This window comes from Galleria mellonella, unplaced genomic scaffold (assembly GCF_026898425.1).
Source record: "Galleria mellonella isolate WM207_F2 unplaced genomic scaffold, CSIRO_AGI_GalMel_v1 utg172, whole genome shotgun sequence".
NCBI classification, from domain to species: Eukaryota; Metazoa; Arthropoda; class Insecta; order Lepidoptera; family Pyralidae; genus Galleria; species Galleria mellonella.
This window is the reverse complement of record NW_026442015.1, coordinates 66,352-94,220: the sequence shown is the minus strand read 5'-3', so window position 1 is coordinate 94,220 and position 27,869 is coordinate 66,352. Positions and strand designations below refer to the sequence as shown.

The 27,869-nt window shown below is 32.1% G+C and overlaps 1 protein-coding gene across 1 annotated transcript in view; it reads left to right on the top strand.

The window, feature by feature from the left end:
- The window catches only part of LOC128200267 (alpha-2C adrenergic receptor-like), a 198,293-nt gene that overhangs the window by 153,701 nt on the left and 16,723 nt on the right, over window positions 1-27,869 (top strand). Inside the window, exon 3 of the mRNA XM_052893161.1 lies at window positions 23,655-23,798. Coding sequence (XP_052749121.1) covers window positions 23,655-23,798 — 144 coding nt within the window. The remainder of the gene's footprint in view (window positions 1-23,654; window positions 23,799-27,869) is intronic.

Genomic DNA, 27,869 nt, shown 5'->3' with positions numbered 1-27,869 from the left:
GTTATTGGTAGTTCTATATAAGTAGTGTATAAGTTAGTTTATTAGTAGAGCTCCGTGAAACTTGTATGGTTAATTACCATTATCATAATTATTTATGTCGTAAATCAACAATAAATGAGGTGCTTTATTTGTATGGTTCAAAGTTGGTATAATTACACCTTTATATCTTTTAGCTGCTGAAGAAGTTTCAAATGTATATATGTATGATAAAAATGAAATCATTAGTGTCCTTTTAAGAGAATGTACCTACTTACCTGTTAAACAGATTTTTAAAGAAGCAAGAATTGAAAAACAATAAAAATATTGATCCTTCTATACCAATTTGAAAATTGGACACGTCCATGTCTCCTATACAAACATGCGTGCCTCAGAATTTGTTATAGTTCGCCGGCAGATGTTTCTTTCTATCTTACAAATATATTAATGATTCATTCTGTTTATTTAAATGTATAAGTGTAGCCGCATCTATCAGTTTGCGTCAAAGCAAAGTGAAGGCTTGTTTACTAATAGATATTAATAAATCGTTGTCTACTTCTTAAACATTATAACTCTTTTAATAGTGAGTAATGCATTCATTAGATACGCAAGATAAGATTCTTGCAAGTAAGATTGTCTGGTATATTGGGTATCGCTGTATATACTATGACATCTTTTATACTAATAAAAATTATGTCAATGGACTTTTATACCTATTGGACTGTCGGTATATTTAATTATCAAATAAAAGCAACAATGGTTCGAAAACTATTATTGACAGCCCTAGGTCGTGTAGCGTGTTCAAGTCAATATGACAGAACCATGCCGACGTATCAGGGTGCAAAGTTTGGTATACTGGTGCGGGCCTTTGCCGAGTAGCGCGGGTGTGAAATAAGCTTTGTTTAAATCCTACCATTGTTTCTAGGAACCTAGTACCATGATGTTTATTTCATCAGTTTTGATTGATTATTTTTATTATTGTTACGACAATTGATTTAGAATGATTTAAAATTTCATACAGTTGTTATTTTGTATAATTGATATAAAATCAGTTATTTTGATTAAAAAATGCGGGTTAGCAATCGTAGTTAGGCTTTGGTGATGTTGCTGCCTACCATTGTTCCTCCATGATGTTTATAAATTGTTATTTTTATTATTGTTACCAATTGATTTAGAATGATTTAAAATTTCATTAGTCGCCTCTTACGATATCCACGGGAAAGGAAGGGATGGGCTGGGACGGTATCACACGGCCAATTAATATAGGGGTATTATAGCATAGTCCTAAAAAATGACAACTTTATACTGAATCATATAGTATTCAGTGATGTTCGTGGTGGTTTTCATGACTATAGGTGACGGTTATTATAGACATATGACTTTAGATTACGTAAAGCTTGTAGGCCATTTTTATTGCGTAAAAAAATACTCGATCACAACTCGATTGTAAATGTAATTTTATTTACTAACATGTAGTAGGAACCCTTTCAGTTGACTGTATGCATGTCAAGCTCAAGTTTTGTTTGACTTGTGATATGTGCATTGGAATTAATTCTCGTTTGTCCCAACTTTAGCAGATTCGCGTAGTATTTGTAAAATCATTAGCTTGCTTTAATTTTTATTTATTCAATATACATACATATCTAACACGCCCGTTTTCCCATTAAGGTAGGCAGAAACAACATACATAAAGTTTATTATAAAATAATAAAATGAGACTTACATAATTTAAAGTTAAATATTCCGTAGATATTCGAAAAAAATATGTGTCTTGTATATTTCACGTTTGAAAAAGAGACATTTCCAATTGACTTCAATAAGAAGGTTTCTGATTTGTCTATTGTTTTTGTTAGTATGTTACACGATATCATCAAGTTTGTAAAGATTTTTATTACGTTATGTGGATAAATCTCCTGAATGATGAAATATGTGTGATCTTGGTATAGGCCCACCCCTTCTTTTCCCACGAGTGTTTTAAGAGGCGACTAAGGTCGAGGGTGGATAGCAGCGTCTTTCTCTTAAAATATTGCGAAAAATTAATTCACTTTCCAAGCATGATAACTACTGGCAACCTAGGGGAGGCCTCCCCTTATGGAGAAAGCCAATGTTCAACAGTGGACAGTTAACAGCTGACATGATGATGATGATGATGATGTGTTGAATAATAATTATTGTGAGACATAATGTATTGTAATTATTTTATAATTTTTTATAATGTTTAAATTTTGTCAAGTCGACATAAATAATTGTAAGTATTTCTTTTTTTCTGACAGGCAGGTAAATATTTCAATTATATTAATGATTTCAGTTATAATATTTTTTTTCTTTAAAAAATTCTACAACAAAATATTTATATTTACACTCGTCCGTCCGCTTTGCTTGAAGAATGGGAACGTTATTTGAAAACACAATATTAATTTTGATATTTTTCGTATCTTTAGACACATCTGGGGCAATCAGAACAATGTCCTTTATACAACAATAAGGAATGAAATTCTTACAACTTTCTTGTTAATAAAAACCGTTTCAACGTGTAATTGAAAAATGAAATGAAAAATTTCTAAATATTACAAAATGGAATCGGCCGTCATTCTCGATATTTGTCTGTATGTTTACGAATTGTAAATAGATTTTATTTAAAAAATGATAACCAAAAAAATTACAATATAACTCATTTTTATTCGCGACATCGTCTGTGTTATCGAAATATGGAGTTCCAATTGAAAAGTAGCTTATGTTCTTCTTTATTTTATATGTATAGTAAATTTAACGACGATTGGTAATAAACAAACTCGATTTCATATTTATTAAAAGATTAACGTGTTGAGAAATACCTATTCTACTTTCCTGATGAACTAAGACAAAAAACAACTTTTCGTGCAGTTCGTGTTAGAAGGAATAACTTAATCTCCTTAGTTGACTCAACCGAGAATCAAAGTCGGAACCTCATTTATTTATAATGCTTTCATTTTGATACCGTCGTAGATATATCCAGGTATATCTCTTGATATCCTTTATTTAGGTCAAGGTTGAGAGTGAAAGATTAATTTTCTAGTCTAAGACTAACTGGGCGTAGCCTTGCTCGGAACTTGAAATTGTTATGTTGTTAGTTAACTCATTTTACACTTGGGGAATATAGGTACAGATAGTTTTCGAATTGAGCTTTGTTTATATTAAGATTATGCATTATATAATATATAGAATGAGTGATATTGTATTATAAAATAGCCCACAGCTTTATACATGTTTTATACCTGAATTTTTGAGTAGGTAATAAAATTAACACTAGATTTTGAGTTAGACCTTTAGGAACACAACGGTAAAAATCGTATTTAAGTTAGTACAATTAGTTTTTTTCTGATATTGAAACTCTAATAAATATTATTTTAGATTTCATTATCTCTTAGTAGATTATTCAGTTATTTGCCACTTTTTCAAACGCATGGGGGGTATCATGGGCGAAACAGTATACTCTGTTATGTCCTGCTCATGTCTATAGGCGACGGTTACCACTTTCCATCAGGTGCGCCGTCAGATTGTTTGCCATTCAAAGTTGTATAAAAAAAATTGCCACTCCCAGATAAACAATCTATGTTCTACTTATACATTTTTTTATTTAATTTTGCAAATACTGGAAATGAAACCTATGATCTCAACTTCAAATTGATTGATATATGTGCTGAGTTGAACACCAAAGACGCGTTATAGGAGTAAGTACTATATTTATCACCAGTGACTTTCATATGGGAAGTTGGTAACTCATATCTCACATCGCATTTACAACTTTTCCAATGGTTGATAATAAAATTCATAATGTACTTGGAAATATCGAGCCGACGAGGTGAAAGACGTTTTATTACCCTACCGTGAAGCTGAAAGGATAAGAGATCCTGTGAGAGATATATTTAGTATACGCATATAAACTTTGGCAAAAGTAAACTGGTACTTTGAGTAGGACATATATATTTGAATTTTCCTAAGAGAATGAAGTATACTGTTCTTCAAAAAGGGGGAAAATGGGTTCTTCGTGGTTCGCAACACGCAGGAAAAAACTTCGGTATTGCAGGTGTCCGTAAGCTACGATAACCTCCTACTATCAGGCAAGTAATACGATGGTTTGTGGTGTAATTTTTTTTTACTTCAAACGTTTGATCTTACCTAATCTGATGGTAGATGAGGATGAGATCCCAGACAGAGCATGCTTATCCAGAAAATACTTATTCACGAATGTCTTAAAGAGTCCCGGGTGGAATTTTGCCGGAAACAGAGAAGCAGGAATGTATAAAAAAAATGATATCCGTTATAATTTCACTTCACACGTCATTTGCATATAAAATTTTTAAGCAACTTAAAAAAAGCCAAGCGGTTCTAAATTCATCGGTATTCTATTTTTTTTTTATTCTAAACAATTTCTTATAGTTTTGTTCCATTTTATTAGTATGATCGACGACTAGCTGTTTTTTTTTTATATAATTTGGTGGTAATGATTGTTACCATCAAGTGCGCTTTACATGGCGTAAAAATTGGTCTACTGACGTCTGCATAGAAAATTTAATATCAGCTTATTTCATCACAATCTCTCAGATTATAATATTTAATAGTTATTTATATAATGCCTATGGCCTAAGATTTATTAAAAAACATGATAGATGTAGATGTTTATATCTATGTAGTTTAACATAGTAAAATTCCTTGAAACTGTCACAAACAAGAAAGCGATTTAGAAAATAATTTGTCACTTACATTTGAAATTTTCTACAGTCATTCTGAATGGAAAATAAGATACTCCGATATATATTCTAAAGGTTTTTGATCAAATACATTGTATGGTTGCCATATTGATGTATTGAATCGAAATATAAAGAACTATTCAGAAGCCGAGCAACTGAATAGAATAAAGCCAGAACTACAGATAGTAAATTGAATTTTATAAATATTGCAATTTCTTACAATTCTTCTGTAGTTATTTTGATCGCTATGCAAATTCTATATAAAGAAAACAATATATGTATGCTAACGTCCCTAGCGGAAACATCAAAGGATTATTATTGACCTGTATTCATTGGAATGACCCGCGGGTAAAGTTAGAATGCAGATATGTTGTTTGTCAATTAGGTCAACCTCCACGCGGTTACCTTAGGAACCATTATAATTAATTCTTGTTGAATTCGTCACGATGGGAACACTGACCTTATTTAATCTTTACCTGTCATTCCTTACTGGTACCCCGTCAGTGTTAACCAATAGTAAAGGTGTGGCCATGATTATACGAAATATTAAATATTAATGTTTAAATGTCAGATTATTAGAACTTATAGTTTGCTTTTGTAGTTTCTAAATGATATTAAGTGTATGTTCGTGTGTACGCGCGCGTGTGTGTGTGCGTGTGTATGTGTGTGTTTGTATATGTGTGGGTGTTAATGATTTTTTTATTGTTTGTATTTATCAATGCAAACAACATTTTAATTACGAAAAAGTCATTAGCAAATTTTTCACATTTCACGTAGAAAAATTCGCGAGCGACAGTTAAGTATTTATGACCTAACTTTTCCATCACCGTTTTACTATTAACCGAAATGTTTGAAGATTTAGCACCTATTCAACTTTTGATCGTATTAAAAACTTATTAACTTGTTACAACCTATAATGAAAAACTGGTCAAGTACATGCGGTGTACAAATTATTAGAGTTCCGTATGTCTTTAAATTACTTCAAATAAAAATTATCATATCGACTGTTTCTTTTTTATTACGATAAAAAAATAATTTTAAAACGATTAACGAAGGTTTTTGTTTATTGTTCAAAATTATAAATTATTAAGCATTTAAGTACATTGCTCATGTCTTCGAGTGATTACTAAAAATTATAAGTTAAAAAATTTAGTTAAGATTTAAGGATTACTTCAGGAGAAAAAAGGGAAAAGGTTCATCAAGAAAGAAACAATAAAAAAGTGTTTATAAAATACAACACATAGTGAAATAACAAAATCACAGTTTGGACATTGAATCCTAAAAACCTGAATCCAATTTGGCATAACTCAAACACCGACGCTTCGAGCGCGGTAGGTTATAAATAGAAACTTTTAATTAAATGTATATAAAGTTTAAGGGGATTATAAAAATATTAGATTTATTTCAGCGCGCTTGAAGTCACTTTCAATCTTATTTTAATATTCTTTTGTTATTGCTTTGGGGAAATTAATACTGAGTGACAATGTTTTATAGGATTATTGTGGTTAAACGGTAGATTAAATAATTTAAAACCCTTTCAGATGAAATGGGATAGAGTTTCTCAAATTCCCGCATACGTATATAAAATAAGATTTAGGTTTGAGTTAGCCAGAAATCAACTAGATGTAATAAAATTGTACCTGAACTAAATTGATCCTAAAATTGATATAATTTGCGAGTAGATACGTGCCTATTTCTTTTTTATTTTTATACTAGAAAACGATTTTTGATTAATATTTTTTTTATTTTTACTTTTAGTAATATAATTACACGTCCGTTCCACAAAAAAAGAACAGTTGCTTTTATTATAAGTGTTTATATTTATGACAAGTAAAAATGTAACTACAACGGGAGTCAAACTTATTTATTTTAAAACAAAACCGGTTTAGCATTAGTCAAGATATAGTGTAATCATGTAATAAGCATAAATAAATGCTTGTTGCGTTAGACCATGAAATAGTGTATTACCTATTCCATCCTATCCTTAACCCCTGTTGCAACAAGGCAACAACTTGAGCGGCTTCTTCTGGTGTGGTATCCATGGTTTCACAAAAACAAGGAATGCAATTTACTGAGATGTGTACCGGTCAACTTGTGATAAGCGACTTATAAGGTAAACCGGGTGTGGGCGGGTTTTATAGCGGGGGCAGGTAGCGCAATTCGTGAATACCTTATGGAGCAAATTTTCCCTGACCCCCAATTAAAATGCGTCATTAAATTAACGCTTAAGTTTTTTTTAGGATATTTATATTATGTGAGAGCATAATTATTCAGCTTTCGAATGCCATATCATTTTTATAATTGACATTTGTTATTTTAGTAAAATCAATGCATATGTGCGCCGTTAAAGATTGAGTCGATTTGGTTGCTCGCGACTGTATTAATAAAATAAATGGAAATGAATCTATTATGAAAATAGGAAAAAAATTAATTGCCAATAGGCACCATAGATTTATAATACAACTCAATCTGGGGTAGGTGAGACACAATATTTGTGACACTGTGTACTAACACTAAGCAAGGTAGATTATCCTAACTATTACTCTGTAAGGTAGATTATTCCAAAGTAATGGTTAGGGATAATCTATAAGGATACCTTATGTTTTATTATTTTACGTATTAATGTTTTGGCAACAAATCATCGCAATGAAACTTTTATAATTTTTTTTAATATTAATAATTTCACTATATTTATGTATATACGAAGTTATATCTAAAATAAAGTAAAGGTAACAAAATAAATTGAATAAATTAAAGATCCATACCAAATTCGACTACACCGAAAGTCAAAGCGAATTCAGATGATAAGAAACATTGGTTTTGGAATTTTGTTTGTTGTTTTCCTTAATTAAATTTGTTGAATTATTATTAGACCAGCTGTGGCCACGGACTCGTTCGCGTGGAAATATTATTATGGTAGACAGTATTATTTTGATTATTACATATAATTTGATACGGCCAAAATGAATCTGTTGTCCAATGACTTATTTCGAACGAATTTATTGATCATAAAATAATGTAAATTAATATTGTTCCATCGTTTATTCCGTTATATTTATTGTAAAATTATTAAAATTCAACAAACATTAAAAAAATTAAGATAAATTCTATGAAATATGATTATCTTTTCATTTCTATTACAACAGATTCATTTTCCAGTTTCGTCAATATAAGGGCAGTGCCGACTTTTAAATAAATTTTTGCTTTTCATATAATTACGTTTATTCATTGGAGTCTTTATATTCTTCACAAAAGCAGATCTTGAATGGCAAACATTTCATCACGTGCGACAATTACAGAGAGAGAACGTTATTTTCTCAGCGGATACACAACGTATATGTGAGGAATCAATTAAACACAGTCGAGGTAGGGTGCCAACGGGATGTGGAGAGAATAATAACTTGGATGTGGTAAAATAATGCCTACAGTGTGTGAAGATCGATCGACGAATGATTATGTAATAAGGTGGAATTGAACCAAGCGAGTGAATTCTCGATTTTTCCTTACTCCACTGACTTTTTTTCGGTTATACTAGACGTAGATAATTATAATTCTTACTAATATTACAAAAGTTTTAATCACTCCAGCCCTTTTATATATTATTATAATATGCTAAAATGTCTACGTGTGTAATTGCTGTATTCGAAATATTTTATCAGTTCAAATTCAGAAATATTATGTACATTCTTTTAAAATTCACTATCTTTGAGTCGTTATAGGTGGCAAGTACTATCCTTAATCTATAAGAAGCATTTTTTAATAATTTACAAACATAGATTAAGAATAGAATAAGAAAAGAAGAAAGAAGAAGTAGTATCTGCGACTCTCTTTCTACGTTTTTAAATGTCTAGTTCAGAAAATTTACAGCAGCTATTGCTTTACTTTAGGAAGAATGCTTTTCTAAACTAATGTTATAAATAGAAAAGATTTGATTATTTGATTATAATGGATAAACTCAGAGAATACTCATTAACTGATTTAAAAAAATACCCGTGTGCATCTGGAGTGGAGCAGGCCGCTAGTAACGTTATATTGAATGAAAAAAGATCGAATGACATATACCTGATCACCAATGTCCAAAAACTTTAACCTAAGCTCCAGAAAGCTAAAATCTTAATTCTCAAATACTCATATCCTAAATCTAAAATCTGAAAGACCGTTAAAGGTTTAAGGGATGAGAATAAAATAGTATTCACACGCGTAATATTTGTATGCATTGGCGGATTACCAGTAAATGATGATAAGCGAAGACGATATCAGGGTAATTGATTTAGCGAGATGGATTCACCAGGAATTAACACGATGATTTCAGCGAGGAACGGTAGGAGTTTGATCTGAGTGTACATTGTTAGCAATGGAGCCGGTAGTCCCATTTCCAGGCGGTCTTTCCTGAAAATATTAAGGTTAATTTAGGTACTTGAAAATTAGGCACGAAATATTGAAATAAATGTAAATGCATATATTACAGCACATCCATATGTTTACTCTGTAAGTCCAAAACAACAATAATATTATTATACGCACGAGTCTGTGTTAAGGCTGAGTGCTTTTAGTTTTTATCTTAGGCCATTTACATTATGAGGCAATATTGGTGTACTTCGAATAACATATTTTCACCAACGCGCAAACATAGCCAAATTTACATTGTCTACTCGCTTTTTATACACACAAATGCGACCTAAACCTAAACTATAGTAGTTGTAAAAAGTTTTACATTGTATTCATAAAATTAATTTGAGATCAATACGGGAGTAAATGTTATCGATTACAAAATGCAAAAATAATTGACAAAGTCGGTTAAGATTTGGTGACGTATCCGTATAATGATAATATTAAAAATCAGACGACCTGATACCTCATTTTTTACAAATTGCTAAATAAAAGAAAAAAAAAATCAAAGTAAAACTGAAAAAATAGTATAAGTATTTAATCGTAAGTCATATGTAAATAAGTCACAATTTAAACATTAGTTTTGTTTATAATTTACAAAGACAGAACATTTTGTGTAAAATTACGTCTGCTTCTGATCATTAATATACCTACTTGCTTCGGAAGAGGATGATATCTGCTAATACGTCTCTTATTATAGGTAAATACACTAAAAACAAAATCTATTTTGTTTTTTTATAAGTTCTTATTTATAATTTCACTATATGTCATACTCATCGTTTATGTCAAACCTCATGAATAATATAATTATTACAATGACAATTTCTTTAAAAATATATCTATGGACTTGATAGACATAGATAAGGGATAATATCTTTTGGGGGAGGGATTTTGTATTGTAATAATATATAATTACTAATATTTACACATAATATATAGGTTTTTAATAAATCAAAAATCAAAAAGCCAACTTGCCAATAACTATGTTATGTTATATGTAGGATATGGCAATTGAAATATATTCTGTACCCATTAAGTGCAGTGTATTCGTACTCCGAAATTTTATAGCGCAGATTTTTTTCTGAATAAGGAATATTATTTTTGCGTGTTTTTTCCGCATTATCTATAGCTTTATTCAGTCCTCATTCTTTCAGCTTTATTCTTATATGTTACAGAATTGTTCGAAAATAGCCGCTAGGTAATCAGTTACAGAATAGATATAGTACCTATATACGAGTATGTTATCTTACTTCCACGTATTAGATCATTCATTTATTATCAATTTACTGTATATTTTATACATCCTCCATACAAATGCTTCATCATAATCAGTTCTACTTTTTTATCCATGTGTGCATGAAATAAGGTAACTGTAATAAACAATTATTAATCAATATATGGGATAAATTATATAGTAAGGTCAAATTGCAAAATCAAAATGATACAAAAGTCTTATGAATATATTTGAAATACCAAGACAAACAATGATTTATATGATTTATATCTGAGTAAGTTTATTATTAAAAGTTTCGTAAATACATATTATATGCTAATGTAATAACTGCCAGTTTAACTTACATGTTATTATAGTTGAGAAAACTCGACTAGTTTTGGGACCATCAGTGACCCTCAGTTATAAGCGGCTGTAGCGCGAGCGTCAGCTTCACTGCGCGCCTCGGCCCGACAAGCTTGCGCGTTGTAGGCCTACATGGTCTCGAATAAAGTAAAATACATGTAAGTCAAATTGGTAATTAGTACATTAAAACATATATGCATAAAATATATTTTTGTTTTTAGATCACTGAAAATTGCCGCCATTTTAATAAATACATCTATTAATAGGTAAGTATTACGTACATACTCGGACATTTGTTTTATATTAGTTAACTAAACGTCAAATTATCTAATTAAATTTTGACTTGTTTTTGACACTCGATCTATGTAATCTAAGACTGCATTTTAAAATTTGTTAACAGTAAAACTACTAACCATCTTATATATATCTATATACTATATACTAGAACTTAGTAATTATGTGGTGTTCGTGATTGTCAGTTGTAGAACTGTGTCAAACCCTGTATTCCTAGCTCCGGAGCTCCCATTATGTAAATCGTCTAGAAAGAGCTGTGCAAACTAACGTCACAGACTAAATTAGCAGGCAGTAGTGCCGTCTTACTGCAATCGATTATGGTAGCTTTGTGCTATCCAGAGAAGTGGTCCTCTTCTCTGGATAGCACAAATATTTTATTGATCTTTAAATTATTTATAGATCTTGTTTTTCTTTTATATGTTTTTTTATCTTTTAGTGCTAGTTTGGAGACTGACGATAATGCAATCTTTTCATGACTAAATGGAAGCTCTGGTATAAGTGATACTTTTATTCTAAGTCGCTGTTATTCCTTTTTGGTAATAAACCCAATTTTTTTACTTGTGTTTAATAAGCTAACAATACTAGTTTAATAATATTAAGGTTCTCATAAATGGTAATGCCTGAGCAAAACCATAAACATAACAATAAATTGAGCGATGTTCACGGTCTTGTTCATGTTTTGTAGGTGGCGATTATCACTTTCCATTAGGTTGACCCATTTGTTTGATTGCCATTCGAAATTGCTTTTTAAGCCTTTGTCTACAGATTTGTTTTATATTTCAAACACCTTACTTGTATAACAAAGTATTTTCTGTTTCTAATAATATTTCTGTAGTAATTGTTAAATTTTTGGAAATTTTCATTTTGAATAATTAAGTAATTAAATTTATGAAAGGAATAGCTTTTAAATTAGGAATTACAGTTAATAGTTCTACTAGTGAAACTAATAATAAAAACATCTATACTTAGGATGGTGACACGTTGAAAGTCGGTTAATATTATCAATGTCTATGCTATTTACATATAAAAATGAAGTTCATACGAAGAAACACAGATGTCTCAACTTCTTATATAAGAAGTACGTTTGATATGACTTCGTTCAAAGTCGTTTTTGGTTATGAAAACTTTATTGCCTATATTCGCCTTTAATGTTCGGGCTAATAAATGTACACTGTGACATATTCAGCACTGATGGGCCTCTTGTAGCATCGCTACAGTACCTACCACTAGCTATAACTATTTAACTATTATCTTATACCTAGTTATTGTTGGTACTTTATGGAATTTGGAATTTATCTTTGTCTATTTAATTATATCAGACCACAATATTAATATAATACTAGCGACGCGCTCCATCTTCGCATGGATAGATAACATAGAAATTTGTAATTTTTATTAAATAATATTTAGCCTATATAGTTAGTTGATAATGTTGCTTTCTATGGGTGAAATTATTTTTAAAATTGATGGAGTATTTTTTTTAGTTTATTTATTTATTCAGTAGTACATATATGTGTACATGGCGGACTTAATGCTAAAAGCATTCTCTCCCAGTCAGTCATAGGAAAGTGTCCGAATACTCGAATGCGGTACTAGTAATTATTGATATACATAAATACTAAAATTACATATATATATAATATATATATATATATATATATATATATATATATATATATATATATATATATATATATATATATATATAAATAAGAAATATACTTACTATTATATATTATACTATATATATTACTACTTATAGATTATATTATATACGAAATTGAGAATAATATAAAGTACTTATTGAAAATTTTTTTGAAAAACAGTTTTGTCATTAGGAAAAAAATCTTTCCTCTCTATAACATTATTAAAGATACATCTTAGTCGTATATGCCTACTTTTCCTATAGCGATAATAAGTCGGCTTCTTCGACGAAAAATCTAATGTTAGGTATATAATTAATAAAATTATACAGAGCAAAAAAATTCGTGTAGAACTTAAAATAAAATGTATTAATATTTGCAGAAGTTAATGTTACTTAGAATTATAAAAAAGCTAGCTACACTACGAGTATGTCAACATTAATGAGTCCTTGCTCTTAGATAAGTTAGTGCTGTGATGAAAATAGTTTGACGGCCGGAAAAATTGAGATTCGACCAAAAGTTTTGAAAGCATCCACCATTTAAAACATCTAATAAATATACGTTTTTAAAATAGAATAGAATCAATGTTTATTGGGAGCTATACATTATAATAATTCGTAAGATGTTCATCATATGTACGAGGTCTGTCCGGAAAGTTCGTATAAAAGTGTTCTGGAATGCGAGAAAGAGGAGTGGGGAGGCCAGGTAAGCGCAGGACCCCTTCCTTATGTCCCTAACAATGCTTCAGTTCTGGTCTGACCGCCGTGCGGTGCGAACTGGCTTGTCACGCCATCTGTGAAGTTACCTCTTAACGAAACCCCGTCGGCATGGAGCCCGCTTCCGTTGAAGAGCAGCGCGTCGTAATCAAGTTTCTCTCGAAACTCGGCAAGAATGGCCGTGAAATTTTTGCCGATCTCAGAACAGTTTATGGGGATGATGCTGTGAAGGAACCAACCGTCCACAAGTGGCTAAAAAGATTCAGAGAGGGCCGAGAAAGAGTTCGATGTTCGGGGGATTGTCCATCAAGAATTCGTCCCTCCAGGCCAGACAGTTGATGGAAAATTCTACGTCGATGTGCTCAGACGCCTCAAAGCTCGTGTGGCACGAGTATTGGCGCGAGAGGGGCGTTGGATTCTTCACCACGACAATGCCCCTGCCCACACCTCTCTTGTTGTCCGTGAGTTTTTGAGTAAAAATTCCATTACGGTGACCGAACACCCCCCTATTCGCCGGATTTGGCCCCGTGTGACTTCTTCTTGTTCCCAAAAACCAAATTGGTACTTCGGGGGCGGCATTTGGGGGACATAAATGAGATAAAAAAAGCTACGACGGGGCAGCTGAGAAACCTACAACCAGAGGACTTTCAAGGAGCCTTCTCACAGTGGAAACGGCGTTGGCACAAGTGCATTATGTCACAGGGGGATATTTGAAGGGGATAAAATTGATTTACCTGAATAATTGTAAAATAAAATTTTTAAAAAACATACGTACTTTCCGGACAAACCTCGTATATCATAGAAATTACAAAACATTTCAGACTTTTTTATTGATATTTAATTTGCGTATATATAAGTAATTTCAGAAACTAATATATTCATGTATATAGTGTAAAATTTACCTTTTAATATCAGTGTAATCAAAATCTATTTCTATTAATTATACACATAAGATATAAACTCAACTGTAAATATTATTTTTAGTTCCAGCAAAGTTTGCAAGTGTGATTAATTTAGATAAGCGGAGGTTGATGTTGTTGATATTATTATGTCTTACTAAATGTTATTACGATCACTATCTATCAAAGTAGGCTAAGTATTAGGAATATAGCCCACAAAACGATTCAGTTTGGCGTGTTACAAATCAAATCTTGCTATACCCACAAAAAATACGGGCATCTAAAAGCTAGCAAACTACAAAACTATTTCAACGAAACTCCTAAAAAAACGGGGCCCTTTTATTCGACCTATATTCGACGATCAGCCAACTTTTTTTTGCTGAAAGGCGTAAAATGTTGACGGCCAAATGTTGGGCACGCTAGGGAAATTTGTAGTCGCAAACTGAGTTAGTGGGAGCTGAGAGCAGAAATAAGTTCGTATTAAATTGTTAGAGCGATATCTAATTATGTAACTTCCGATGAAAGGAACTGGGACTTCTTCTGAAAGTTTAGAACATATTTGTGTTTTCTTGGTTCCAACCCCGATGGATCTGTGTTAAACACCATTGTTGTGTAATGATATTGCTCTACTGGTGGTAATTTTGTTTCAATTTTCCGAGTATTTTCCACCGTTTTACTTATTTTTTCCTATAAGCAACAATGTGTTTTGCACTTTTTAGTTTAAGTCTGTTTTCTCACAGCAAAAAGTTTAAGATATATATACCTTATATATACCTAATTGCATAAGGTATATATATATCTAATATTAAGGTATTTGATATAGCATATACCTTAATATTAGAAAACTTATATAACAAACTTCTTTCACACTCGATCTGTCTGATGTGATTATAATACCATTTTGTAATTCTGTTTTTGTCAATTCTCTGCACTTGTTATAAATCGAGAGATGAGTAGCAGCCTCCCTCTTAAAACATCACCAAAGTCTAACTTCGGTTGCCAATCCGCCTGCCAAGCGCGGTCACTACTGGCAAAGCCCCCAATAGGAAGAGGTCTATGTTGAGCAATGGACAGTTAGCGGTTAATATGATGATGATGATTCGACAATTAGCCGGAGTCATCTACGCTCTATTGTATCTATTAATACAACTAATGCACGCAATTGAGGCATTTATTTAAATTAATATCTGTGGTGACTACCTATTCTAGTTACCTAGTGTTTAATAACAATACCTATATATATTTAGTACACGATTAATCGAAATGAGGAAAAACATCTACTCTGCTATCTGATGGAATTACATTGAAAAAAATTGCCCATCTTGTAGAAAATTGCCATTCAGAATGATGAACTGTTTTTTGGATATCCGGAAAAAAAAGATTCATTGTGCCCCCAAGTTAAAGGCGTTGGTGAAGCGCCTTTTATTAGAACCAATTGAAATTTATTAGTACGGACGTATTATTTCAGAGTAGGAGGACTCTTTTGCGTTGTCACTTGGTAGATGTAGGTATATTATATATAAAACGTTCTACGACTTTTAATATACTTAATGAAGCGACTTCCGCAAGGAGGAGGTTCTAAATTTGTCTGCCTGTGTATGAGATGAGACATCTTTGTCAACTGTATTAATTTTGACAATTCTTTTTGTAATTTATTGGTTTAGTTTAAGGGTTTAATCCTGGGTAGGTATTTATATTAAGATTATGATTGTATTAAAAAAAAAACATTTTTTTTTTTTTTGCTGAAGGACATCTCGCTTTTTGCGAAGAATATGTATATATAATCTACGTAGACTCAGTGTTCTAAAAACAAAATATTTTCAAACTAAATGTCTACAAAATATCTTGTTTATCTTTGTTGTATGTTTTATTCGTTTTAAAAGAAAAATAGTGAGTTTACTAACCAATATTAGATTCAAGTATATATAGTCTTTTATATTATTAAATATCATGTAGTGAAGTGTGATTAAATATCAAACGTCTTTACAAATTTTCACAATAATAAACGTAAAATATAATTATATATAATATACTATTGTACAATTATAGTTTATAAATAAATGACTAAATGAATTGTCTTGTCCTTTCGTCCGAAGCTCCTAAATCTCCAAGCAAAGCTAAAACATATACCTGTCGCCACTTCGAGTTTCCAAACTCATTGTGACTTCGAGAAACTTTTCTGAAGGTATATTTACAGTTCACCAACTTTCGTACCTTGGGAGTGTTGCCGCTTCACGTATCAATGTTGGGATAGGTATAATGAACCTTTATATATATATGTAATGTTTATACGTAATAATAACAATTGAAGACATGAATGGATGAAGGTGATATGTTACATTTTCGGATTTTCATTATTATATGCATGAACGGAGATGTTATATGCGTCATTCATCATCATTTCAGCCATTATTCGTCTACTGCTGGACATAAACCTCCCCCATAGACTGTCATAAAGAACAGTCCTAAGCCACCTGCATCCACTGACTTCCTGCAATGCATTTAAGGTCGTCACTCCATCTAGTAGGGGGTCGTCCTATACTGCATTTACCCGTACGTGGTCGCCACTCAAGAACCTTCCTTCCCAATCGTTTGTATATGCATATAATTGATATATGCATATACTTTTATTTATACTTATAATAAAATTGTAACTGACCGATTTCTGTACATAGAAAATATATTTTATAAATACGAATCTATACTCGAATTAGTATTATAGTGAAAGAGTGTGAAAGTAGATAGAAACCAAAATGAATATTATAGGGATATTTGTATGTCAGTATGTATGTGAATTTGTGCGCAAATTACACTAAAAATAGTACAGAACCCTTGGGATGCGGCGAGATCCATTTACACTCCATTAAATTTTGAAGTACATTTACAGATTGCCTTTGATATTGCAATTCACCACTAAAACGCTGAACTGAAAGCTGTCAGCAACTCAAATAGAACGGTCGACAAACGGCACAGTTAACCCTCACTGAACTTTTGCAATGTCACAAAACAGAAGTTCTCCTGCATGTAAAACATAAGGTTGCCGATCATATACAAGTATAGACAAGAATAAACAAGTAGGGAAAGTCCTTGAGGGAGTTTGCAAGTTGTCACCCTTCGCGTCGACCACTTGCATAATGATGAGTGATACCGTGGTACATAAAATGCAAAGATACTCGTACGAGTGACGGGCAAATTTATAAGACTATTGAATTAATTTCTTATCCGTTCAATATATATATTTAACTAGCTTCAAAATTGTCCATGAGTAGCAGCCTCTTAAAACATTACTAAAGCTTAACTGCGGTTGCTAATCCGCCAAGCGTGGCAACTACTGGCACAACTCCCCTATGTGTTATGCCTATGGAATATGGGAATGCCTATGTTTAGCAGTAGACAATTAATGGTTGATATAATAATGAAATAACTAGAAGCTTCCCGTTAAACCTAGAGTGGGTATTGTACAATTCTGGGGTGGGCAAGAAATTCATTTGAATTACAGTCGTTTACAATTTATATTTAATGCATTAATTTTTGATAAATATTTATCAAATGTGTATTTGAGTGTACATACTTCAGATTTTATAGAGCGTAATTATTTTCTACTTAGCCAACTTTATTGCTATAATTTGGGAAGAAATGACCTGAAAATAGGAGATTGATATAGCGAACTGTCGTTGGAGGCTATTATTACAGTATGTTACGCAATCGGCAACAATCAACGAGGTTAAGCAGAATTCCTGTAATGGAAGTGATTACTCTCGCATTGAAATGAGCAAAACTTTTTTTTTGTATTTGTTTTTATCAAATTTTTGATAGATATTCGTCTAAGGGAGTTGTAGGTACAACTCTCTCTCTCTCTCTGGCGGATTTAGAAATTCCAGTTTATGATGGTAATAATTAGTTGATAGTTTTATTTTACGAGTATTCCAACGATGTTCTCACTTCGAATTAGTTTGGTCAGTTTCGGAAAACGAATGACTAAACTTGTTATATTTAGACAAAAAATTCGAAATGTAGAACAATACAATTTGCTGCTTCACAGTATGCAAATATACAAGAACAGTTTGTAAAGATATTTGGATGTTTTTTACTGAATCATGTTTAAACGGATGAACGGATTTATTGAATTAATTACGTTTCTGCTAGTGATTTTTGGTGAATCGATAGTTTTCTCTTTTAATGAAATATGGTACACAGATGGATCATACTCAATTTTTTTTTATATCATCTTATTAATATAATAAAATTGTAAATCTGCACATGGGAGATACCTAAAAAATAAAATTCTGTCTACCCGTGCAAAGCCGGGCCGGTTTGCTAGTATTTAATAAATCTCAAAATAGATGGCTTTGGCAACACGTAACATTACATTATATGTTAAACAATTAATAATACATTGTTGCACTCGTGAACGACTTACGTACGTACTTTTTATGATCGCATTTTATTGCGAACCGAATGCCCGATGCATATACGTGCCGTAAACATTTAATAACTGTAATTTACATAAGCGTTAAGTGTTTTTGTATCATACGACCTATATTCATCCATCAATGACAACCCATTAACGTCCTGTTTCTGGGGGTGGCTCTTCTTATATTATATTAGCAGAGTATTATTATTCTGGCTCTCACTTCACAGTTCTACTAACCCCCCCTCTCCTCTATAATACTGACATAGATTTTTTTTTATTTATGAGTATGTCTGATTGCATTATTATAGGTGTCTTTTCTTTTATAATATGTAACATTATTTTATAATATGTATATTAACAACAGAAGTATTTAAGTATGTCCATCAAATATTTAGTATCTACAGTATAAGCTCTGTTTAGTTTGGTACTACTTGTAGATGGCGCTGTTTAATTTGTCCAGTATATTTATTATTACTATACTATCAAGACAGTTTAGTATATGGTTATACTGAGGTTTCCTTCTATGTTGTACCTGTTTTCTTAGTCCTTTAATATTGTATTTTTTTTTCTTTTCTAACACTATATTATTTATTAAAATACTTATACTTTATAACAATGGTATGGTATTTTGAGGCCTGCAAAAAGAAAATGATCCATCTTTGGTAGGTATATTTACTATAATAACTTATAAAGCACCACTTGTCTATACGGACCTTTCTTGGAAGAGACGGCGAATGAGAGTGTATTATATCATCTAATCTAATAGACAGATATATAGATAATTTATTTGTACTACTTACGGCACACAAATAATACAGATTGGCATGCACAAAAAGAGAAAAGCAATTAATTAATTTATAAATAACTGACATATTTTTTTTCATTTTAGGATTATAAAGATGTAGTTACAATAATAAAGAATATTTTACACATTATATAATATTACAATTTCTGTATTTGTATTATCTTCTAATATTATAAATGTGATAGTTCATTCGTTTCTTCATTAATTCATTCGTTCGTTCTTGGCACTTTAATGGCTTTAAAAACACCTTTATATTTGGGATATAAATAGTACTTGGGATAAAAAAGGCTACTTTTCTTGATTACCCGAATAAAGTCGTTATCGATAGTTTTTAAAATATGGTAACCATAAATGCAATAATAATAACTCGATTTTTTGTGACTTTACATACTGATTTATTTCTAAAATTATGATAAATTTGAGTTCGAACTACTAAATCCGTTTGAATCCAATGTGTAACGCAAAAGATGCTATAATTACGTGATACCCAAATCCGTTGATCCATAAAACGGGTATGATATGATTTCCGTTTGATCATAACAGCATGTAACTCAATCGGAACATTCAAAAGATCGGATAGCTTAGTCCTAATTTTGGTCCAAGTAATGAGCGAAATAAATTTATCGTATTATTATATTTGTTATTTTTTACAATTATTTTATAATTTGAATAAATAATACGGAATCGACGTGAGAATAAAACCGATCGATTGCTTAAAAAAATACGACAATCAGTCCAGAGTGACAACGATACCGGGTAGTATACAAATAAATATAATTAAAAAATTTAGTTGAATTGGCAATCTCCTTCTTTTAGAACTCAATTGAAAAGAGAGTAGAAATTTTTTGTACTTAATCAGAATCTATAGTCTCTTTTCGCTTATTCCACACCGTCGTGTCTAAATTCAAATGCGAATATAATCGGAATACATCATATAAATCATACACTAAATCGATCTTTACAGATCAGTAACTGGTACTAGTTAACCTAATGCCCCATAACATACAAATATTAGTACTTGGCCAGTCGCCATAAGAAAATAATTGTGTAAATCACTTCGTATATGTAAAAGGAGAAACTAGTGAAGTATCTAGGTTTAAAAACATAAAACTTCGTATAAGAAACAGGTTCTTAGAATATAGTCCTTAAATTATAATTTAGAAATATACACAGAATTATTTTCTAGGAATTGGTTTCAGTACAAAATATTTTTGGATTGATTATAATATTCTTTTTATATGGATAATATTATATGGATTATCTTGACTTAAAATATTAAGATATATTTTTACCGGAGGGAGACTATAAAAGTCGTTTGTTTGGGCACCTCTTTCCCATTCGTGTTTCTACCGTGAAGCAGATGTATTTGCGTGAATTTACAGGGTACAGAGGAATAACACCTGAGTCTTCAGGAATGCCAACGTATGGGGGGTATCATTGGCTAAACAGTATACTCTGTTATGTCCATGATACTGTCCATGTCTAAAGCCGGTTATCACTTTCCATCAGGTGGATCGTCAATTTGTTTGCAATTCTAAGTTGCATAAAGAAAATTAAAATCTGACATTTAAAGTAAGTTTACATGAAGTTAGTAGAAAATTGCTTTCTAGACTGCTATTCAGAATTGAGAATTATTTGGTTTTAAAAATTATTCATACACACCGTTCTTAATATAAGCCCACTGAAATACTAGGTGTAGGGTATAATATTATGACATATTTTGTAAAAAAATATCGATTAAGATGAAGTGTTCGAAGCCTTACAAAATCATAATATTTGCCACCAGGACATAGTTCAAGCTCGACTTGTGCGGAACAATACAAAAACTCAGCGCACGATATTTCCAGATGGATTGATGTCAAGGAAATAAAGTTTGTCAAGTCGATTGTATGATACTTTTCGCGGGACAAAACGAGAAATATTGATTCTGAGAACAGGCTTTTATTTAAATATGGTTATTGTTATTTATTTTACATAGTAATATTTATATTTTAACATGTGTTTAGATGTGAATGTTATATAAAATAAATAATACATATATACTCGTATCTATGGACCCTAAAATATATAATAAATTCCCGAAGGCATTTAAAGAAATAGACAATTTAAATGTATTTAAGAAAAAAGTAAAGGAATATTTGACAGCTAAATGTTACTATACGTTACATGACTATTACATTGATAAATATCTATTATTACACAAAAACTTACTTTAATTTTATATTATACATGTCGATATGGTAGAATGTAGAATAATGAACATGTAAATAATATTTTCATCTAATGTATGTACCCATATTCGTGCAATAAATGATTTGATCTGATTTGATTTGATTTGATCTATACTATTTAACTACACATATCACAGCCTAACATTTCATATAGTTAATCATTCATCATCTTTCTGCTCTTAACTGTTCACTATTAAACATGGGATTTCTTATATATCATATTCTTACTATCATTCCATAGATGATTCAGAGACAAAAGAGATTCATGATAGATGACCCTATATAGTCAAACATTTTTTTTATGCAACTTAGAATGGCAAACAAGCTGACGGTCCACCTGATGGAAAATGGTATCCGTCGCCTATAGATATATATCTAACATATCATAGATTGATTCCCAGTAGACGAGTACTGACCTGATACATTACAGAGAATCAGTGACTGTAGGTTCTGTTAAGCACTGTAGGAAGACGGCTCATTTCAGTAATCTTATTTTTATCTATTCTGCCCGCTGTATAGCCTATTTATTGTTTTTTCAGGTTGCGTATATTTTGAGCTATATAGATTTTCGAGCACGAACCTTTGCATAGTTTACAAAGTAATTAAGAGAAAACGAGATTTGCTTTAAATAACTAGCCATGTAGCAACATATTTAAGTTTCGTCAGTAATCAATGGTTAAAATATCACGAAAGTCTAACTACAATACAGCAATACATATTGGTTAAAAACTTAAATTAGGATGTATTTTGGTTGGAAGGTATTTTATCTGAAATTAATTTGCAGTCTATGGGGGAAGTCTATATCCAGCAGTGGCCAGATAATGGCTGAAATGATGGTGATAATGATGATGTTAAAATTAATTTCGTTATGATCCTGTCTATATATTTGATCAAGGCATTGCTCTTATTTCATTATACTATTAAAGATGGCAAAAAAACCTAACGGTCCGATCTGCCTGAGGGAACCTTCTCCCTACAGTGGGATATTATATTATTAAAAAGGTTACGACTGTCCATCAGATGAGGTGGATTGTTATTAGTTTTTGCGGTCACTAGTGGGAAAGGAAAATAGAAGCATTGTCTTGATTTAGATCTGCTCTAGTCAACTTTAACTCTGCGTAACTAATGCATTCGAAAATGCATTCCTCTTTATACAGTAACGTGAACTGTCGTAAATCTTATGTACTGTATAACTGAATTTATTGCTGCTTGCATTCTCACTGTACATGAAGTATTTTGGGTAACAAATTTTGGAGCAGCTCGGTTAAAAATAGAAAATATTGCGCACAAAAATTTCAACCTCTGATATTATTCATTTTGACACCTCGTTTCAGCTGTACGGAATTGAATTTCTGCATTTTATTCTAGTTTCGTTATGTTTATTTTTTGTGATCTTTTCCTTTGCGAATAATTTGGTTCAATTTTATATTATGATCCTAATTTAGATATAAGTTACGCTTCGCAGTTTCACCCGGGCGTAGAAATGAAAATAAAATTAACATGCACGAAACATCCTATATTTCATTTAGTGGTACAATTAGTGAATCTGATTTTTTAATGGAGTATATTCGTGTATATATAAGTATAATAATGATTATAATTCAGAATATAGTTCTGGATATATCACATACATACAAATTTATAAATGGAAATTGATTATTTTAGTCTGAAAAATTCCAAATTAAGGCAGTTACTTGTATTAATTTTACGAGTTTGTCTATTCATGATTATTCAGTATGTAAAGTTAAAAGATGGTCAATAAAAATATTGTGAATGTTTTACCTTGTTTTTATTATTTTACATACCAGAAAACCAAACAAAATTATATGAAGAGATGCGTTAAATTTAAATATGTTTTGAATTCGCTTTTTTATGATGCAAAAATATAATGACTGGGCCCAGGCTCTTTGCATACTGAAAATCTCTTTTATCTCTTTCTAACAGAAGCGTATATTTAATTTATATTTTCTTTTGTCTACAGGCCGTGGACTACCTAAAAAAGCGGACACCAGCGCGAGCAGCGCTTATGATAGCCGCTGTGTGGCTAATGAGCGCGTTAGTGTGTATACCGCCTTTACTAGGGTGGAGAGTAAGCCGTCCGCCTGAGCAGTTTCCACAGTGCAAGGTCAGTTCGTGTAATTTGTTATAAATGTATTTATATAGGTATATATATATTCATTTTAAGGCCATGGTCACTGTGTGTGCATCGCGCTCGTTTCTTTCTCGCATGTGTGGACTGTAGAATGAGTTTCCCTCTAAGACTACGCTATATCTACACTAAAATATAGGGCTCTTCAAAACACACGCCTCCAGTTTCTTACAAGACCGGCAGCGCATTAGCAACCTCTCTTGTGTTGCAAGTGTTCATGGGCTATTGTAGCCACTTCCCATCAGATGGAACGTTAGCTCGTTTGCCGCCTTATAAAAAAAAGTACTTGACTATAGTTTTCTGATACCACTGTCTGTATTGTACTGTCTGTATTGAGTAATTCGAGGCTTTATTTGCGTAAAGTCCACATCTTTACAGATATGTACTTATATTCATAATATTAGTAGTTCTATCTTGCGACTTTGCCGGTTTGAAATAGATTAAAAGTAATCACACTCACACACACACACACACACACACACACACACACACACACACACACACACACACACACGCACGCACGCACGCACATCCAAACATATTTACTGATTTTCACACTTATAACGTTTACTTCTAACTTACTGCTAATGACGTTTACAATGTAAGTTTGGCAAACTGCGTATAGATAAATTGTTGTATTATTTTCTATTTAATGGCATGCTCATTTCTGTTTGCAAATTGTATTGTAACTTGTAATAAATAAATAAATAAATAATATTGGCGGGATTAGATATTTTGTGAATCATCAATGTTGTCATTTTAGATCCGTGAAATTAAGATAGATAAAATTAATGAAATTATACCCGGAAGAAGTTAAGGGCAACAGTCGTCGCGTATAAAATATTTTAAGAAAATTAATTTCTTAAATTAATTTCATAAAGTGTTTTATACAGAACATCTTCTGTTATTTTGCACCGTTCCTGAATATTTCTTAATAATAAGTTGTAACTTTGAGTGTATTATTTTATATTACAATTTGTCTTATATTTATTGCTTATGTTATTTTATACCTTATTTTGTATACATATATATGTATATTTGACTGAAAACATTACATACATATCTGTCACGCCTGACTCTTATTAGGATAGGTAAAAATTCCAAATGCTTCGATTCAAACAGACCCCTTTCGCTTCCACCACATTTATCAATCTTTTTACACGCTCGCTGGTTACGGGTACTTATAATTTGACCCTTCTTCAGCACGCTGCCTATTTGGTTGAATATAAAAAACATTAAACACGTAAAACCGTTGTCAGGTAACTCACGTTAGAGACCTTTAATATATATATGTATTGCGTGTTCTCAGAAGAAGGAAGTGACAATTACTATTTTTTCTTTACTCAATGTCCTCTACCCAAAGGTTGTCTGGAAGAGATTGCTTAGCAATAAGGCCGCCTTTTGTATCATTTCTCATTACAATTAAATGTATTTACTATTTTATAAATGGTGCAATAAAGTATAAAATAAATAAATAAATGAACGATTTTTAAATATAAACATTTATTTTATTTAAATTTAAATTTTATTATTTTTACGTTAAGCTGGGATTCGATCTGCCGTCTATTGATAGTTAGTGGATATATATTTTTATAACGGTAGTAGTTGCTACGTTATAACAGGATCGTACTTGCTATTTTAAGTCCAAAGTACCTTATCCAATCAGCAATAGAGTATTCAATTTAGTCACATTATGAGTTAGTATATGGTGAAATGGATAATGTAAATGCAATAAAAAGAACTAAAATGGTACAAATTTGGTAAGTAATACAAAATTTGTTCATCATTAAAATCAGAGACAACTTAAAATCAAATAAAGAATATTTAAAGGTAATTCAAAACCAAGCCTTATCTAATTAAGATGATACATAATAGAGTAGTCTGAAAATCCAAACTAGAATTGGTTTGGACTCATTCCTTCCTACAGCCAACTTCCAAAAACTTTCAACACAACGGAAGACATTACAATAGAATATTACGAACTTTCCTTCTATACTACCTAGCGCAAACAGTCAGACATTCGATGTATATAATAAAATAAACCCGTATTATTACTAACGCGAAGGACTATGTAAACATTTACTAACTCATTCAAGGGTCTGGCTAAATTTTATCCGTAGTACCAATGTAAACACGTAGAAAGTACCTAGCCGTTCTCCCACTATTTCATATTTGAGATATCGTGCCAGAAAATTATTACTACCATTAATACTACACCAGTGTATTTAGAGTGTGTAGAATAAGTTTGATAAAAAAAAAAATAAATAAATACAAAACCAAAATAAAAAAGAGGCAGTTCACTTGCAACGCCCCTTGTGTTGCAAGTGTTTATGGGCAACGGTGGCCACTTTCTATCATACGGACATTTTTTTTTAATGGATAATGAAATGGTTACCCCACTTGCGTTGTCAGTATACACGAGCAGGATGCCAGTGAGGGATGATAAGTGAAGATGAAGCAGATCCATTCCAGGTGGTAGAGCCACGCTGTAATACCATATGATATTGCAGCATGAATGGGCCGGCTCGACCGGGGAAGTACCACACCCTCACAGAATACCGACGCTAAAAGTGGTTGCACTTTCACACACACACACACACACACACAAACACACACACGGACGTCACGCACACACCATCCACACACCCATCCCACACAAACACACACCTTTCCTATTCCTAAAATTTTTCCCCAACCCCGTCCCCCTATCTTACATATTTAACCATGTGATGGAATTAAAAAAAAATAACATACATATTACCATTAACCATGTTGCTGGAACCTTCTCGAGCAACCACGCTAATGTTTACCAAGGTAAACGTTTGGCAAGATTTCTACGGCATCCCCTTCGCTCAATGTGAGCTTCTGCAATATCATTTAATGGCATGCCTAAACGCTGTTTGCAAATTGGCGCGGCCGGCATTGTAACTTGTAATAAATAGATATAAATAAATAATATTGACGGGATTAAACTTGAATCATTGTTTTGTTTCGCGTGCCGGTGTAATGTCAGAGAGGAAAATTGCTGTCGCGATTGTTTTGAAGGGGAACCTGTCTATTTTATGGCTGCGCGTATAAAATATGACCATCCTAATTTCTAAATGCAATTTATACAGGCCCCATAGCGGTAACATCGAAACCGACCAACTCATTGAGCACGTCCAAATATTTCTAATATTCCCTGCTCGAACAGATTCCTTCCGCTGAAGTCGTGATTCTTGGCGATTTTAATGCCCATATATATGATGGCTTGGTTCACATACAACCGACTATGCGGGAAGATCTGTTCATGACAAACAGAATTACACGCATCCTCGCCTACGCGAATACCTGATGTGTTTTCACCTTCACTGCTGGACCTTCTGCTGACCACCCACCCAGACAACTATGTGATTTCCGTCGAAGCTCCGTTAGATCGTCGGATATATATGTATTGGTGTTCTCAGGATGCCTCTCATTTTTTCTTTCCACCACGTTCCACGGGTTGTAGAAGTCGATGTTTGGCACTACAGGTCAGCAGACTATGAGATGCTTTTTTTTAAATGCATTTACCCATAAATGGTTTAAAGTATAACAAATGGATAAATGACGCCATTTTTAAATATTCCATTGCTATTTTATTTCAAATGGAAATTTTATTATTTTTACTCTGTGGTGCCCGTCGGCGGAAATCCCAGCCCTGGTATATATTTTGTATAACAGCATCTCGTCTGAAACAGGATCGCTTCCTAGCCTTTTAAGTCCAAAGGTGTGGCGTCCTTATCCTAACACCAGTGCTCTTAAAGAGAATTAAATTTGCCTCTAGGTCTTTCAAAAGAGTTATAGCCATAGAAATGGATAATGTAAGCATATTATTGGCAAGAGATTTGGCTAGTAACTCGAGCTTTCTGGTCTCTTGCCAAAGCTGCACATAAAGAATTTCTAAATGGCGCAGGGAGGATGACTCATTGGCCCAGAACGCTAAGGAAAAGGCCGATCTTCTTGGATCCATCTTTGCGTCAAACTCGACATTGGATGACGGGGAAAATCACCAACGACCATCACGTG